The following is an 11755-nucleotide window of genomic DNA, read 5'->3' on the forward strand; positions in this document are numbered from 1 at the left end:
GAAAAAAACAGTAGCACTTTGCCCTAATAAGGCTTTCATGAACACTTGAGACACTTGGCCCCTTTACCTTGTCTAGTTAAAAAACCAACAGCCATCTCTTCCTTCCAGCCCTCCAAATCAGTTCTTCAAGCTGCCTGCAGCGAGCACGTTTTTGTGTGTGTGTGTGTAGAAAAATGCATGATTCCACTTAAGCCAGCATATTCCTTGTTTTTTAAGAAATGTTGTCTCTAGTATTACAGTAGTAATTAATTATTTCTGGAATGTGTATTGGAAGGGAGGAAATTGCTTTGTAATCCTTAGGATTGCCCTTTCTTCCTTCCTCAAGTGGGTTACTTTAAACAGTAGGTGTTTGCCAGCCTTATTCATTTTGACTGAATAAGGTTGAGGAGTGCTTATGTGAGCAGCCTTGTTAGTGCATCCCTAGGAGCAGTAGCCTATAGCAGGCATTTGGCAATGTGCAAATAGAACATTAACCTCTTCAGCAAGCATACCTTAATGGAAGCAAATGCCTTTAATAATGGAGCCTCTCGTCACTGCTAAGTGAATCATTTTAAAGTAAGGAACAATCCAAATAGAAGTGTAGTCTCCCTCCATTCCTTTTACTTCTACCTCCATGGTCCAAGGTGATGTCCACCAGTGTCACTGAATGTGTTAGCCTGCTTGCCTCCGTAGGCTCATGCTAGCATTGAACTAAACAGTGTGCAAGGAGCAGAGAGACTGTGATTTCTCTCCCTCCCATCTTTTCCCTCCCCTTTCAGGTTATTGGTTTTTTTGACTTGTAAGAATTGTCTGTTTTTGTTTTCCTTCAATGTTTTGTCCTTGTTATCTTTCCATGTTTTGAAGCTATCATCATATGAAAATACCAAAACAAAGAATCTTGTAGATTCTTGTTTTTGAAATAAGCATACTATACCTGTTTTGTAAGGTGTCATACAAAAGCTGATACACTGCATAATGTGAAGATGGTACATTTTTAGGAGTTAATATTTTGAATGTAATTTACCATATCAACTAATTTTTAAATTGGATAACACTGTGAGAGTGAAACAAGTGGGCAATCTTTAGGACAGAGCACAACTTTGGCTTTGAATGTTCCTCCTAGGAAGCGACAGGCAGAAAGCTCTGGCTAGATCTTATGACACTTCTGGAAAGAGTGGTCTGAGTTTTCACAGTAATCTATTAATACGTGGTATTTCAGGATTACAAACAGGTTGTAACTGTTGTCTTTGTTTAAATATCATATTACACAAATGGCTTTCCTAGCTCTCTTTGTAGTTTCATCATTTGTACACTCAGAATACGTGAAGACTACACTCATGCAAACTTCATGGCTTTGAATGTCTCTAAACTTACTGTAAATGGAAATATAGTGTTAAGATACTACTGCTCATTGCTTCTGTAATCCCTGTAGAGTGCTTACTTACTACCAGTTATTTTTTTTAAGATAACTTATGCCAGTTTAAAGTAGATAAAAATAATTTTTAGTTGAAAAGAGATTGTTTTAGGAACATTAGTATAACTTTTCTTTTTCTTAGAAAAAAATCTACAAATTGATTAATTCACTTTGTGGATTTTGTTGGAATTAAATTTATTTTCTGTTTAGGCTAAAATAACCACTGGCAGTCTCCTTTGTAAAACCGGGATGGCTTTAGGGCTAGTTCAGAAGTAATTTGTATTTTGTCAACCTTAGTGCTGCCACAAGAAATCTGTGAAACCACACATCTGTTGCACGTTGATTTAAACTAATTTAAAATTACTAGATTGAATATTAAATATTTTACCAATGACTCAAGTTTTATTCTAACAAAAGGTTGAGACGTTTAACTGAGACAGTCACCCAAATTCAAGAAACTGTTTTCCATGAGTGAAGGATGGTTCCCAAAGCAACTGCTCCCTGCTGGAGCCACCGGGCAGCTTGTCCAGCAGGCTGTGTCAGCTGGCTAGCAGTGGTGATGTGATAGGTGGTACACTGACTATTCATGTTTCTGAGCAGAACTGAGGAATAATAGTGATGTATAAAGTTAAGTACTGTTATGCATGAAATTTCAAGATAAGCTTCTGTGTCCTTTTTGTATTTTTAATGAGAGATAATGGTTAGCATGCAGCCCCTTTGCCACCTGTGCCCAGTAAAACAGCATTACTGGTTCTATTTGGAATGCAGGTATGTCTTCAGAGGCCTGAATGACCTAATGTTTTAAGTAAGGCTTTATTGAAAATTGTATAGCCCTTATTCTAGCAACTTTACCTTTCGTTTGCTCTGTTAAGGCCTTGCTCTGAACCAGTTATAGTAGGTTTTACTGTCTCGTGTTTGTAGACTTGCTAGGAACATAATGGGGAAAAACGAAATGGGTGTAAACGTTAAAGTCGCAAAAGAACTTTACTTCTGCTTTAATCTTCATTTTGTATTAAGGTTTTGTACTTGTAACTCTGTTGCTCTCTGGAAAGCTTACTTTTATGGAACCTTTCAATAGTAGTAGTACAGCCTAACTTTAAAAGTGTTTCAGTGATTTTAGTGCTTCCAGAGGTGAATGGAAACTATTAATGTTTAGTACTTATTCTGACATTACTCTGGAGTTTCTGCCTAGGAATATTAACTTTTAATATTCACCTAGTGATTGCTCAACCCCATAGGTTTTTATTCCGGTAAATGTGCATCATATTTGAATATTTTTCTTCCTGTTCTGCAAGTTCCCAATGTTTTCTGTTGACTCTTACTGCTGTCCTGGGCTTGGCTCTAGTGTGGAGAAGCAAATTATTCTCCTCTGTCCTGTTACTGTTAGATTTCTGACAGTGGTGCGAGCATACTAAATCCCTCAGCTCCTCTTGGATTTCTGAAAAACAATGATGATTATTTTAGGGAAGTGCTGACCTACTCTTTTAATAAAGAACCTGTCTTGTATTCCACTTACTTTCCCTTTTTTAGAATCATGTTTCGTATTCCTCCTGCTTCACAATCATATAACATCCTTGTGGCAAGTACAGCAGTTGCTTACCTGGAAGAGTAATATTAGAAAAGTGTGTATTTTTAGCTGCCTTTTGATGTGATGTAGCAGCTGGAAACAGGGAGGAGAGGCAGTATGAGGTGATCTGACAGTACTGCCAACCACAACTTGGGAACCACTGCTTTGGACTTGAGACCAAAACGTGGGGAAACCATTTTTACAGGCCTGAGTATGCCTGTTGTGCCCGGCACTTCAATGATCCAGATGCTGTGGCTTCGCTCTTCGTTCTCAAAGCTTAATTTGAGGGTCCTCCCCTGGACTCTTTGATGAATGTTGTTAATGGATGAAAAAGAAAGTTCTGTGAAGCTTTTTATGTTAATATGTGTTAAAAATATATAATGAGCAGGCAGTTCCATGCACACATTTAAGATATAATTAGTAAAATATCTGTTTGATACCAGTGACTAACTGTAAATATCTGAATTAAAAGATATTCTAACAACTAACAAAAATACCGTTTTTCTCTTTGTAGTAATCATGTCTACAACTCAGAGGAGGAATCTAGCAAGTTCATGTTGAGGTACTTTCTCAAGGCAAGATACAGTGACTCTGCTTTTCTGGGTAAGAAGGGTATCTATATTCTCTTGAGTATGACAGAAAGTACTTAACCTTTTAAATTTAACTTTTGAAAAGTACAGTCTGTCAAGCCAGTATGGTGAGGGTTTTCTGGGTAGGGGGTTTTGTTGTCCATTTGTTCTTTGTTTTTGAAGCTTTCTGGGCAAGTGTAGAGAACTTTCCACCTATCTAACAGACTAAAGACATTCTAGACTAATAGTGCAAAGGAAGTGCAAAGGAAGAGCAATAATGAGCAATTGTAGAATAAAAGACACCACTGAATAGTGTATGACTGGTTAGAAAAGTAATTCCAGTTCATTGTTGCAAAGATGTGTACTGTTTCTAGCCTGATTTCCCGAGGGAATGGAGGTTATATACTCTCTCTTCCTTTTCCCTTCCCAAAAATTTTGAACATCTCTGTGACTAGGAGGAGAAAGAAACGTACAACTTGAGAGAAAAGTGGATAGAAGTCAACCTTATATATACTGTGTTGACAGGCTGGCAGACAGCAAACATATGCTGCCTCCTGGTCAGTGTGGATATTCTGAGACACCGCAAACAACTGATTATTGCGATGGCATGATACATGGTTGTATGGTTCCTACAAATCTGTACGTATGATTATTGTGATGGCATGATACATGGTTGTATGGTTCCTACAAATCTGTACGTGATCTGACTTTGTTAGTTCTGCTGCTCTTAGAACTCCCCTAGTCCCCCAGCTTGGTCGAGGCAAGTCCAGAAAAAACAAATTTAGGAATATTTTTTTTTAATCAGGAAGACATTCCTTGCTTATTTGCTTACACGCTTTGACTTTTACTTATATACAGAAGTCTAGAGCACCTTCTATGTATAACATTTCTCTGCAAGTGTCTCCCTCCTTAATAATTACTTGGATGTTGTTCAGATTGTCATTAGCACTGTGTTCTAGGTAACTTGTACCAGTAATCTCCAGAGACTGTTAAAGCCTGATTTCCCCGCCTCCCCCCTACCTCCCTGCATCCACACTAAACTCTTAAGGTTTTATTTTATGCAACTGGATGTAGATACCTAGCTTGCTGGGTTTGCTGAAGTATCTGAGGAGGGGGTGGGGAAGAAAGCTTTTGCTTCTTTTGCTTTCTGTACCCATAACAGTTAGGTGTTTCACGTTCATTATCCTTTCATGATTCTCGTGTAAGCTATACCTCTGACTCTTCCCCAGTCTCAGTGGATTCTGCTATAAAGTCATGGACTTACAGCTGTGCTTCGATCTTGGGGGACTTCTAGACTGGATCGCTAGAGTATTGCTTACTTGTTTATCATCCACATTATTTCATGAGACCCAGTGCATTCAACCACTGCTTCAGATTCTTTTCTAGCTGTGAACAGAGAAGAACTGCAGCAACAGAGGAATGTTGCTTCAAAATAATATGTTTCCAAAGAACAGAGCAGTTTCCCTTAAGAGTTAAATTAGATAAGATGACATGTTTTAGTCCTTTAAGTTTAGCACTTCTCTCAGAACTTAATTAGATCTAATTTAGCTTGGCATTGCCTGACTTTTTTTAGTACAGAATTAGCCTGTTTCTCTCTGTCCTAGGGCAGTCCTGTGTTTTTGCCAGTCTTGTTCCAATTATCAAACTTGGTTTCTAAAGAAGTAGTTGCAGAATACACACTGCTAATGGTTTTATCTTTTTTTACTGTATCTTCATGATTCACTGTCATCGTGTTTCTGCTGCGGAGCTGCTTTCTTTTTAAGTGCTCTTACTAAAGATAGAAAAGCTCCTTGGGCTCTTTCATTCTTTTGTATCTTAAGTAATAAAGCCGGACAGTTGTTTTGTGGTTTTTTTAGATGTTTCATATGTATAGCTTTTATTAATATATCAGAGACTTTATAATTCTAAAATTCTGCTGATACCTTACTGCCTTTCCTTGTCTTTTGGTAATTGCCTCATCTAAGAATGTTGAATGTTTTGTTCCCCTAGATTTCTATTTTTGTGCTAATTTTTTTAATCGGTTATAGCTTGGAATTTATCTGACCTGTGGCTGGAGCTTTTGCTTTTAGATGGTGTATCTGGACGTTTGCAGTCCACTTGTTGGATTTCGCTAACTGCTGTCATAGTTGGGAGTGACTTCAACGGTTCTTTTTCAGGATTTGTTTTACTGCTGCTTATTGCAAGCTTATCAGGGAGTCATACCTTACATATGACTTACAAATTCTTCCTAAAATGAAGAATTTTAGACTGCATATTTCCTGTCCATCAAATACAACTATACAGATCTACCTACGTGCCTACAGAAAACTGGGAGGTATGCTTGTAAATAAAATGTTTGTAATTTCCCAAACATTTTCTTCATGGTGATTTTTCTAAATATCAGAATGCTGTGATGCATGTCACTTCCACATAACCATACAAGCGCTAGGGCACTTTTTCAAATGTAGTATGTTCAATTAACAGTCGTCTTGTGTCTGTAACTTAATTGATAACTGAAGATGTATCCTCATTTTTTTTAACTATTTTTATTTTAATATTTCTTCTCCTCTTGAATTTAGATAACGTAATCCATGGATAAAGTGGGAAAGATGTGGAACAATTTCAAATACAGGTGCCAGAATCTCTTCAGTCATGAGGGTGGAAGCCAAAATGAAAGTGTAGTTGTGAACTCCAATAGTTGCTCATCTGCTAAAGAGAAAGCTATCCAGATAACTGATTTGGCTCAACAACAACCCAGCAGTCCTTTGAGAGAAAACATTGCTTTGCAATTAGGTTTAAGTCCTTCAAAGAATTCAGCAAGGCGGAACCAAAACTGTGTCACAGAAATTCCTCAGATTGTTGAAATAAGCATTGAGAAAGAGAATGACTTGTGTGTCACCACGGGAGCTAGGCTTGCTCGAAGGGACTCTTATTCTCGGCATGCTCCTTGGGGTGGGAAGAAGAAGCATTCCTGCTCTACCAAAACCCAGAGCTCCTTGGATACTGAAAAAAGATTTGGTAGAACACGAAGTGGTTTGCAGAGGAGGGAGAGAAGGTATGGGGTGAGCTCTGTCCATGACATGGATGCAGTATCAAACAGGACAGTTGGTAGCCGTTCTTTGCGACAGCGTCTACAAGATACTGTTGGGCTGTGTTTTCCCATGAGAACTTACAGCAAACAGTCCAAACCTCTGTTTTCTAACAAAAGAAAGATCCATCTCTCTGAACTAATGCTTGAGAAATGCCCTTTTCCTGCAGGCTCAGATCTGGCTCAGAAGTGGCATCTGATTAAACAACACACAGCGCCTGTGAGTCCTCATTCAACTTTTTTTGACACATTTGATCCTTCCTTGGTTTCCACAGAAGATGAAGAAGACAGGCTCAGAGAGAGGCGTAGACTTAGTATTGAAGAAGGGGTTGATCCCCCTCCCAATGCCCAAATACATACTTTTGAAGCTACAGCACAGGTTAATCCATTGTATAAACTGGGACCAAAGTTAGCCCCTGGTATGACTGAGCTGACCGGGGACAAAAACATAACACCTCCAGGGAACTGTGACTCTGAAGAGGACACGACAACGCTTTGTCTGCAGTCACGCAGGCAGAAGCAGCGTCAGATGTCTGGAGAGAGCCACGGCCATATCAGCAGGCAGGGGGCTTGGAAAGTGCATACTCAAATTGATTACATCCATTGCCTTGTGCCAGACTTACTTCAGATCACAGGTAACCCGTGTTACTGGGGTGTGATGGACCGCTATGAAGCAGAAGCACTTCTGGAGGGTAAACCCGAAGGCACTTTTTTGCTCAGGGATTCTGCGCAAGAGGACTACCTCTTCTCTGTGAGCTTCCGTCGTTATAACCGATCGCTACATGCACGCATTGAGCAGTGGAATCACAACTTTAGTTTTGATGCCCACGATCCCTGTGTGTTTCACTCCTCCACTGTTACAGGGCTTCTGGAACACTACAAAGACCCTAGCTCTTGCATGTTCTTTGAACCGTTGCTTACTGTATCTCTGAACAGGACTTTCCCCTTTAGTCTGCAGTATATCTGCCGGGCAGTAATCTGCAGGTGCACTACGTATGATGGAATTGATGACCTTCCTCTACCCTCAATGTTGCAAGACTTTCTAAAGGAGTATCACTATAAACAAAAAGTCAGGGTGCGATGGCTGGAGCGGGAACCTATAAAAACAAAGTAAATGGAAATCAGAATAAGCTTCTAGAATATGCTTTTTTGTGTGTGTTACAGTTTAACTGCGGCGAGCGCACCAACAACGTCTAGCTTTTCTGCAATATCCTATTTAAGCTGAGTGTTAGTATCCTGTCAGATGCTGCCTGCTGTTAATCAAACTAAATTGTGATGCCTCTTGGAAACAATAAGCAGACACAATTCTGCACGTTTTTCATTAAGGCCTAATGAAAATATTTTTGCTAATTTCTAAATATTTTGTTTCCCTTTTATAGCTGTAGTAATTGGATGAAGAAACTATGAGGCATTTTCCATGGGGCATTCATGTAATGCTAATAAAGAAAGGCTTTATTAGAGGAGCATTTTTGCTAATATTTGAAGTATTTTTTTTAAATTATCTTCTTAAACTTTCCACTACTCAAAGTACTAGTTTAGCTCACAAACAAGTTTCCAAACACTAGTGAATAAGAGTATTTTCTTTTAACGCAGTTCATTTAGAAGCAGTCCATTAAGAGTTAATGGTGTTTTGATGCTAACAGATGAATCGTGCTTTTCTCAGTGTATAAGGTTTCCTAATCATTAAGACTTGAATATGCCTGCTCAGTACTGTAATTCTATTTTAAACACTTGGAGATTTAAGTGGCATTGTTAGCAAAAGTAATACTGTCCTGGACAGTTAAATACCTTCCAGTGTGAATTACTGATTCAGTGGCAGGACACAGGATTAGATTATTGCCATGAAACAAAAGGTTGCATTTTTTCTAAAACAGAATTTGGTGGCCTGACTGCTAGTAACTTACAATGGAAGGTAATAGCGAAGAGAAAAAAATGTTTAATTATTTAAAGTCGTCTGATATTTTTATGGAGAAAATTACAGGTGGTTGAATTATTATAATCAGAATACAAAATCTGGCATATCTGAAATAAATGTCAGGTTTCAAAGGTACTGTTACACTTTATTTGTAAATATCTTTCCATTTGCGCTTTTAAAAATGTTTTAAAGTGATATGCACTGATTATAGTTTCAACAGATTACTTGGAAACAAGATTCTAAGTTCTGTTTGCTTATTTAGTTGGAGACAGAACTTAAAACAGTTCTGTCTTAGACACTTTTGCACTAAAATTTTGTTGGAATGCCCTGACCCCTGTTTAATGTTTTGTACCAATTATGAGTGCTCCCTAGTTTCTTTACCAGCTGCTACAGTATGTTATTACTTACTTCTCTATGGCAGTGACCTGTGCGAGGTAGGGAACATTTTGGCTGCAAGTACAATAAACGTTATTCTTGTATGCTACACTAACCCTTCTATTGATGTATTTTTCTGCTTGCTGTGCCTTGTTCTGGCTTTTTGTGCTAATAAAGTACAGTATGTTCAGTGTTATACTTGTATATCTGCTCTGTTTTTATATATTCACGTAACTTGTAGCAGTTAACTGAATTTTTAATAGGCTTTTCTTAGTACTTAGTATAGGTAATGCACAAATACTGTGCGGTTGAATATTGGTTGGTCAGCACACCATATTCCTGGGTTTTGTTACATGCTTATCAGAAACCTAACAGTGTACACCACCGAATAATGTTTCTGTAGTCACTGCAAAGTAATGGACTTGTCTGCAGGTATAGAGCATTTTACAGTTTTTGTAACGTGAAGGATAAATGTTAAGCAAAAAGTATTGAAAAACATTATTGATTCCCTGTAATGGTTGCTGAAGGTGTTTCAGCTTGTTACATAGCTAACTGCTAAGCTTAATGTTTTGATACTCCCCACTGAGTAAGGAATGGTTATTCCTGTAAATTGACAGTACAGCAGTGGCATTTGTTCACTTTTAGACTATTTTAATAAATAGATGTACACGCAAACTGGCCAAATGTCCTGTTTTTACCAAAGAATACTGTCAATTTATGTTGGGGTATTTTTTTAGTGAAAAACTTGAGTGGAGAGGTGCAATTTCTGTTCTATCAAATATTTATCCCAAGCTATGATAAACCAAAGTATTTGACAACTTCATCTGAACTTAAGTAATGTATACGTTTATGTTGGTAGAGCTTAAAACTTTTACATCAATGGTGTCGTCATTTTTCTTGAACTTACGATGCACCTGAAGGGGAATGACTTAAACAATTTTGTAACGACTGGAACAGCACTACACAGAAGCTCATACTGCAAGGGGTTAATCTGAAGCACCCAGAAAGCACTTTAAAACATGTGTTTATATGCTTGTGGAAAATTTGTGATCCTGTTATGCATTCTTTGTAGTAGCTTACCTTCTTTCATGTGTTTAAAAGACTTCAACTGTTAAAATGGAACTTTGTTTAGAATATGTAAATACTAAGTTTATGTAAGTATGTGTACAAGTGTGCTAATGGTCACTTAAGTTTCGAATTGTGTGTGTGTCATTGGATATGCAACTCCTGGTTTAAAATCTGCTCTAAGCATAAAAAGAGGAAAAAAAAGTCACCAGCATGAAATTGCACCCAAGTGTACCTTCACTGTGTCGTTCTCACTGTTCCCTCAGTTGGATCGGAATTCCAGATGAGTTTACTTTAAATCTTGCTTTCAATATTAGTATTGTACAGTCAAGCTGCAACCAAGCTTTGTCCCCATGTAGGGACCTGTTTTTTGTTTACACCCGTTGCAGTTGCTTGTCATAAACTAGCTGATGAGATTCTGGCTGTGACATTATCAATGTGGTCAGGAATACACATCCATTTAATTTTTTTATCATGTGGTGGAATCTTTGGAGAAAAAAAAAATAAAAACCCCAAACCCTTATCTCAGAAAGTTTGCTCTTGCATTTGTTTAAATAGTCTTTATGGGGAGGATTTTTTGCTCCCTTAAAACACACAAAGAAGGAATGATCTGTTTCTCTACAACTTTTTTAATGCTTTGCTTCACTGAAATATACAGAATAACTTGCTAGTGTGGTTATGCTAAAAGTAATCACTTTTTAAATTATGGTAGACTTGAGTGTTGACTACTCAAGTTGCAGCGTATTTCTTAACGAATACATTTTCAGTTCTAAAGGCACTAAAACAGTCTGTTGAGAATGCAAGCAGTTGATTCCTCATTTCTGTTTGAGGAGTATGCTTTAGCCTTCTGATTTTGTTTAGAAGATATTACATGTCTTCTTCAAAAAATACACACAAACCACTGATTTACTTTTTTTTTTAAGAATAGGATTCAATGTAATAAGGTATGCTAGCATGATTCCAATCTAATTTGGTTACATGACAGATAAGTATTAGAGCCTCAATCTCTAAAGTGTTCTTTTGAGGTGATTTTCATTTCTGCAGGAAGGGCTATAGAAAGGGCTTACTCGGTAGCATTATTTTGCAAAAGAATCTTACAAAGATCTTCGACCATATTTGAAAAAAACAGGGTGGTGGTGCTATGTGGGAATTAAGATCTTTGAATACTTAGCACAACTTAGTGGTTTTGTTGCGTGTAAATACACACATCATTATATTTTAGAAAGTCAGCAACAGCTCCAGTTTACCAAGATAAGGAAATTAAAATAATTGTAATTTCCATATAACATGTTATCTAACATTGGAAAATTACTGTGTAAATAAATGTCATTAATGCATTGACGTACAGCGCATGGAGGTTTTTTACTCTAACTGAATCATTGTTTGTAGAACAGAATTACAATTATAAAAATTAGGGCATTAAATCCAAATCTCTTTAGAAATCTATCTTTATGTGCCCATGGAATTGGAGAAAAGTAACTATACTATATTTCGAATATATATGAGGGTCCACCGGTTGGGGTTTTTTATCAGTTTTAAAGGCATAACTCTTCTGAAAATGCTCTTAAGGACATGTAGACACTTGTCCAGATAATCTACTTGTCAGAATGAAACTCCTCTTAAGAAAATAAGTTAAAGTCATGTTTTGCATTTATGTACTTTAAATTTTGTGTGTATTTGAAGCCTTGTTGCTTACAAAACGATAGTCTTTAAATCAGAAGCATACAGTCTTTGAAAGACCTGTCTGTGTATCCATGGTGTTTGATAAGATGAATTCAAGCCTTTGCTAGATGTCATCCTGACA

At 37.4% G+C, this 11755-nt stretch overlaps 1 protein-coding gene across 1 annotated transcript; it reads left to right on the top strand.

Annotated features, from left to right (window-relative positions):
- The first annotated feature begins 3505 nt into the window (after positions 1-3505).
- On the top strand, positions 3506-10483 carry SOCS5 (suppressor of cytokine signaling 5). The gene is made up of 2 exons (XM_009286325.2): positions 3506-3563; positions 6088-10483. The coding sequence occupies exon 2, from the start codon at positions 6100-6102 to the stop codon at positions 7708-7710; it is 1611 nt and encodes a 536-aa protein (XP_009284600.1). The 5' UTR covers positions 3506-3563; positions 6088-6099; the 3' UTR covers positions 7711-10483.
- The last annotated feature ends 1272 nt before the right edge of the window (positions 10484-11755 follow it).

This window comes from Aptenodytes forsteri, unplaced genomic scaffold (assembly GCF_000699145.1).
Source record: "Aptenodytes forsteri isolate BGI_AS27 unplaced genomic scaffold, ASM69914v1 Scaffold584, whole genome shotgun sequence".
Taxonomy (NCBI): domain Eukaryota; kingdom Metazoa; phylum Chordata; class Aves; order Sphenisciformes; family Spheniscidae; genus Aptenodytes; species Aptenodytes forsteri.

Coding starts and splice junctions, on each gene's coding strand:
- SOCS5 (XM_009286325.2), top strand. CDS start 6,100: ATGGATAAAGTGGGAAAGATGTGGAACAATTTCAAATACAGGTGCCAG.